A 6,417-nucleotide genomic window follows, 5' to 3' on the forward strand; every position below is an offset into this window, starting at 1 on the left:
TACACAAACCAAAAGCATAACAACACAGCAATGGAGGAAACTCGGCCTAATTGAAGAAGGAGAAGAAGAAGGGAAAATAAAACTTATACCGATAATGGAACCCCCGTAGTTAGTGGTAAACAATAATGATAACCCACTATCTGAATAAAAAGCATAATCCCAGACAAAGGTGCTGTTAACGTAGGCCCATTCGCCACAATGAGAGGAATAATAACAACAAGATATCAAATCTAATAAATAAAAAAAATAAAAAATAAATAAAAAAATTAAAATAAAATTAAATTAAAACAACAATAATTAAAAATAAATAAATAAATAAAGTTTTAAAAAATAATAAAAATATTAATAATAATATATAGGTACGCCTATATATAAGGGATAAGAATGTTATATATATGTGTATCTAATTGTGTAAGTGGGAAAAAATGTAAATATAAATAGCAAATTACTCCTTAAGATAAGTCAATACTATTCTAGTAATAAATATGTAGATTAAGATATATTACCTTAAATATGTATATGTTCTTGTATATACAGACACAAGGACGGTAGAAATGTCAATTGTAAGAAATGCAGATAACATAAGTTCATAACATGATAATAACCCAAAATGTTAATAGGATATGTTATCCATTTATAGACCTGTAACTAATTCAGAAAACCTTTGTATATAAGAAATTACAGATTTACCTCTTAAGTTAAGCAAACAATATAATGTTAAAGCAATATGGAATTCATTTTTGTAAAAATAAGAGTGCCTACAAAAAAAAATCTGCATGAGATATAGAGATACTACCAAAATATATGCATATATAAATGTAAATAAATACATAAGCAATGTATGTATTTTAAGAATAAGATGTGCATTTAAATTAAGTTAATAAAATAATCATCCAAAATATGTGAACAAAGATATAGAATGAAGATATATGTATAACGAATTGTACATATGGAAAATGTCAATGCTAACATATATATGTATGTATATGTATGTATATACAGTATATGTATATATGTATGTGGATGTATATATATATATATATATATATATATATATATATATATATATATATAAACGTGAATAGACTGATCTGATAATGGAACTGATAAATAGACTGAAATCACTATGTAACATATACCAACAAAAATAACAGTTCAAACAATTCAATAGGACAATAAGAAAAATAGAAATTGAGAATGTGACATGCTGTATCTTATTAAACAGTGATTGTAAAACAAGTGTCATAAGTATATTATAACGAGTAAATGAAAATAGAATTAGCAGCTTATGTACAAATTGTAAATAGCTGTATATATATTTATTTTTAAATGTACACAGCTGCTGTTGTTGATACAAATAAACTCAGTAGAAGTGGCGCTTGCACTCTACGGCGCTTGACCGCAGACGAAAGGCGTTCGAATCTAGTCGCCGACTAGAGGAACTTTTTCTAAGCCTTTTCTCGACCGGTTCCAGAGTTTGTCGATCTCTGGCATGGGCTAGCGGGTTTTTTCTCCCGGAAACTCGGGTTTTTCGTCCCGCAAACTCAAGAAAATTGGCCGTCGAACTCACACTATTTTTTCAGACATTAAAAATATTGTGTTAGGGTTAGGCACCACGAGATGGCGGCACTTGCTAGTCGCCTTCTTCACTGAGTACCGATTAATTAGTGATAGCCTTGTGCCAGCTATCTCTGATTGGCTACCAGTGGAAATTGAACTGCCCACTCAGTCTCCAAAAGTTAGATAGGGCAAAATGGCCTCGCCTACTCCCTATATACGGGAACCGAAAGGCGTTAGCTGATTTTTTTTTTTTTTTTGATCAATAATCTATTTCAAGAAAACTTGAACATTACAGAAATTTCAAATAAAATTAGTGGGCTGTTTGATATAAATGTTTATTATCTGAAGTAGAACTTGAGATAATAAACATTCAGAATAGTTTACATTTAAAATTAATAAACAATGAAGTCATTTGGAAGTTCAGTATGCACATGAAAAATTCCCAATATTAACTGATATTGCGCGAAAAAGTCTGTCGTTTCGGATCGACATACTTGTCAAAATCCGCTTTTTCAAATATGAACGTCATAAAAAATCAATTAAGAAACCAAATTACAAATGATCATTTGGATGATTGTCTGCGATTGGCCACTTCTTCATATCAACTTGACTATGAAAATATTGCGAGGTCCAAACAATGCCAAATTTCACATTAACTTTTTTTTTTTTTAATCAACCAGCATTTCCTATAACTTGTGAGTTTGTAATCAATTTGTTGTTTTTTCTAACTTTGGTTTTCCAAAATAGAGAAATAAATATTTTAGAAATATATATATATATATATATATATTGTATTAAAATAATTAAAAGTGATAAATAAATTTTTGAATACACAAATAAAGTTTTCAGTTGTGTCTTTTTTTTAGTTGTTTATTTGTGCGTAATCAGATATCAGGTTGAGGGAACGTGATCTATATAAGAGAGTAGATCGCCGAATAACTTATATAGAAGAGAGTAGATCGCCGAATAACTTTTTATAGAAAAGTTGCTCGCCTAGTAAAAAAAGATTAAGCACCACTGCAATAGTCCATATAAAGATTCCTCTCGTCATGACGAAAATCGACATCAAGTTATTTTCCAATCGAAGAGCGCAATATTCCATTGTTTTCCCAATTGCGCTCTGAAGATTTCTTTAAATACATGAAAGATTTACAGGACAACATGTTTATGTGATTATTATTATTATTATTATTATTATTATTATTATTCGTGACACCTCCAAGGAGTCAGAAGACTCATCGCGGGAGGACACCTATTGTACAACTCTCTGTTTCCACAATTACCAATCATCTACATCAGCGCCATCTACTGCCTACCACTAGTATTTTTTGTCTGTAAATTGCGTGTGTTCTGAAGGGCTGATTTGTCTTTATGCGGGATGAAAAATCCGAGTTTCCAGGAGAAAGAACCCTGCTAACTCACCTTCAATTGAAAAAGTCCATATAAAGATTCCTCCCGTTATGACGAGACTCGAGCTGAGGCCTTTTCCAATTGAAGGGCGCAATGTATTGAAGGTGATGTAGATATCCCACAGGATATCTACATCACCTTCATCAACTATTGCCCTCTCCCAGAGCTATTAGTAAGCTTTTGTGGGTGATAAAAATATGTACTTGTTGAAGTTAAATTTGTTGTTTATTGTTACTCCTAGATATTTTAACTCTCTTGGCTGCCTCTAGAATTTCCCCACTTAGGAAGAACACCGTTATAGCTTGTTTAGGTTGCTTATGTGAAATGTGGAGCACTGTAGACTTAGTGCTGTTGAAAGTAACTTTCTTCTCGCACGCCTATTCTGTAATTTGAAACATTTCTTCGTTGGCTGTTGCTTTTAACTGTAGGCTGTCTCGTCCGGGAATCAATATCATCATATCATCGGCAAAAGCTATAACTTTTGTTTCAGTAGTGCAAGAAAGTGTTAATTACGAGTCGTACTTGATGTTTGAGAAGCCTGGTCCATAGCAAGAATCTTGGAGAAGCCTCGTTTGACTTTTTGTAACAGTTATAGTTTTTAATCTCATGGTTACTCTTCTGTCTGCGAGATAATTTTTGTAAGAGGAACAAGTTTTTTGGACGTTTAAAATCACACCATGCAGCATCTAAAGTTCTTTGTACATTGAGTCAGATCAATAGTACTTTTTTTTTCTTTTTGCTAAAGGCTGTCTTGTGTGAACTTTTTTTAATTTCCATGAAGCGTCCATGGTGCTTGACTGGGGTCTAGATTTTCTGAATAGAAAAATGAATTATTCGGTTTATCACATGTTTTTCTTGCGCCTTTGTAGCGGTATTTCTAAGCAGGGCCTTTCTTACTCACAGCAGCTCTAGCTGTGCCCCCCCCCCCGAAATATTAGGGACAATTTAAGAGTCCCCAAACTACGAGGAGAGGCACCGGAGCAATCTAACGCCTTGGAAAAAGTGTAAGTATGGTCCTGTTTTTAAGTATAATCTTCCTGTATTTACTAGTTTCATCAGATGCGTTTTTTCCGGGTTTGATTATCGATATAAATTTTGAACATTTCCATAATAAAGGAAATCGTCCTCTCTTGAGTAATTCGTTGTAAACCATTGTATCAAGTTCGGGGAATTCAAGAAATATTCTTAAGAGCTAATTATTCCGTTTTCTCCAGTCAGTTTTTCTTGGATCCATTGATATAAATATCGATTCGATTTCACGGGTCGTAATTTTATTGTCGTTAGGAGTGACTAACGACGTTGTTGTCATTCTTTGTCTCTTTGCTTTGTAGATTTCTTCATCTGTTGATTCATCATCATCAAGAATAAACTTGTTTATCATAAGAGCACTCAGCATGAGATTCCTTATACCAAATTTTTAGTATGAGGCATCTGTTTTTTTAAAAGTTAATAACATGGGTGGGTGTTGTTTTATTCTTGTTTGATGCTAATTTATATAATACAGTTCCCAAAAATCAATGTAATCGACACAGTACAGACTTTTTTTCCCATCATTCTGTTTTCGGGTATATTATTTTGAATTGATACTGTATTTGGCATTTTTAATAATGCTATCGTCTAGATCAGTGGTCTCCAAACCTTCCGCCGTCAGGGCCACATTGGGTACTTCAGGGCTGTTCAGCGGACCATAGTAAAAAAAAAAAAAACTCTAGAACTGGATATATGAGTTTTATTGAAAGCAGATAAAAACTGATTACAGAGAATGTGAGATTGTGGGTTGCAGAAATTGGTTGATAGGCGGAAAAGGGAGACATTCAAATTGCTGAAGGGTTTCTATAGGATTAATTCAGAAGATATTTTTGAGAATAGGACTGGTAGTCGGAGGACTAGGTGACATCCATGGAAGCTGGGCAAGAGTGGTTAGTAAGGGAGTTAGAGCTAAGTTTTTTTGTTTTTTTTTAATTTTAGAGTGGTGAATGAGTGGAATAAGCTGTCAGAGTCTGTTGTGGGTGCTATGAGAGTGAATGAGTTCAAGGCAAAGTATGATGATAGATACTGTGTGAATGTTGAATAGTTGTGATGGACATGATGTTTAGGGCCTCCCTCGATGAGTCTAAGGACTCCTTGGAGTCGCCCGTAACAATAATAATAATTATTATTAAATTATCGTATATTAATGACAACGAACACTATCAGCAAATTCTCATATTTTTATCACAAATTATAATAAAACCATTGATGTGAATGATGTAATTGTGTTGTTTGTCTTTTTAAAATCCTATTAAACTCAGGTTCAAATTTTGAAGTGCCAATTACAAGTAGCGATTTCAAATGTTCACCAGATAAATTTGCCCTGTATTTTGACTTGATATATTTCACTCGGGAAAAAGTTTGTTCGCAAAGATACGTTGTCCCGAAAATAGAGATAAATTTACAAACAAATTTCTTCAAATTTGGGAACTACTCAGAGTTCAAAAATTTATAAAAATCGATCAAGTTTCCTTCCTTGTATTTATCTCTAATATGTTAATTTGCCTGAAGTTCAATAATTTCCATTTGAAGTTGACTTGGGACATCAGTAACAACACAGTCAAACGGATTTTGAAACAATCTTATTTCATTGGTGTCCAATTCAGCAAATCGCTTCTGAAATTGTTGTTTACGATCTGAGATAACTAAATTTGCGAACGAGAATGGAAATTCTGCTTCACCCTTTTTATGCAATTCTGCACAGTATGGCATATGAGCAAAGTTACAATTTTTCACCTGGCCTTCCAGAAGCATCAACTTTGCTCTGAATGCCTTGATAAGAAATAATAAATCACAAACTAAGTTATTTTCACCCTGCAACTTTAAATACAAATTGTTCATGTAGTTCACCAGATCTGCAAAAAATGCCAATTTCCAAACCCACTCGGTATCTGATAAAAGTGGTTCGTAATAACGGTTTTTCTCGATAAGAAATATCTCAATTTCATTCCTGAGATGAAAGAAGCGTGAAAGAATCTTCCCACAGCTAAGCCAGCGAACTGCAGTATAATATGTCAAGTCAACATACTCAGAATCACATTCCTCGAGAAAAGACCTAAAACTGGCAATGATTAAGTGCATGAGAGCGAATGAAATTTACCATAGAAATAGTAGGTTTCAAGGGACAGCTCATATCAATGTATTTTCCACAAAGTGATTGTTGGTGGATAACACAGTGAAGAAACATTGGTTTTGATATTTCTGCATCCTCACAAGCTTTTGTGATTTGCCAACCAACCCCATTTTTATACCAGACATGTTTTTTCCTCCATCAACTGTCACACACTGCAGACGATTCCAGTCAAAATTATATTCTGTTAGTGTTTTTTGAATTTCTTTGAAGATATCTTCTCCTGTTGTAGTACCATGCATGCTGCGAAGTGACGCTAATTCTTGTGTGACATTAAGTTCACTGTC

At 33.4% G+C, this 6,417-nt stretch overlaps 1 protein-coding gene across 1 annotated transcript; it reads right to left on the reverse strand.

Annotated features, from left to right (window-relative positions):
- Positions 1 to 5,496: 5,496 nt before the first annotated feature.
- Positions 5,497 to 6,081, reverse strand: LOC150101448 (general transcription factor II-I repeat domain-containing protein 2B-like). The gene has a single exon (XM_090400797.1). It carries the CDS (start codon positions 6,079 to 6,081, stop codon positions 5,497 to 5,499), a length of 585 nt encoding a protein of 194 aa, XP_090256923.1.
- Between the last annotated feature and the right edge of the window lie 336 nt (positions 6,082 to 6,417).

The sequence above is a fragment of the Typopeltis vanoorti genome, chromosome 11 (genome assembly GCF_054136105.1).
Source record: "Typopeltis vanoorti isolate ZY-2024b chromosome 11, IOZ_Tvanoo_1.0, whole genome shotgun sequence".
NCBI lineage: Eukaryota > Metazoa > Arthropoda > Arachnida > Uropygi > Thelyphonidae > Typopeltis > Typopeltis vanoorti.

Coding starts and splice junctions, on each gene's coding strand:
- LOC150101448 (XM_090400797.1), bottom strand. CDS start 6,081: ATGCACTTAATCATTGCCAGTTTTAGGTCTTTTCTCGAGGAATGTGAT.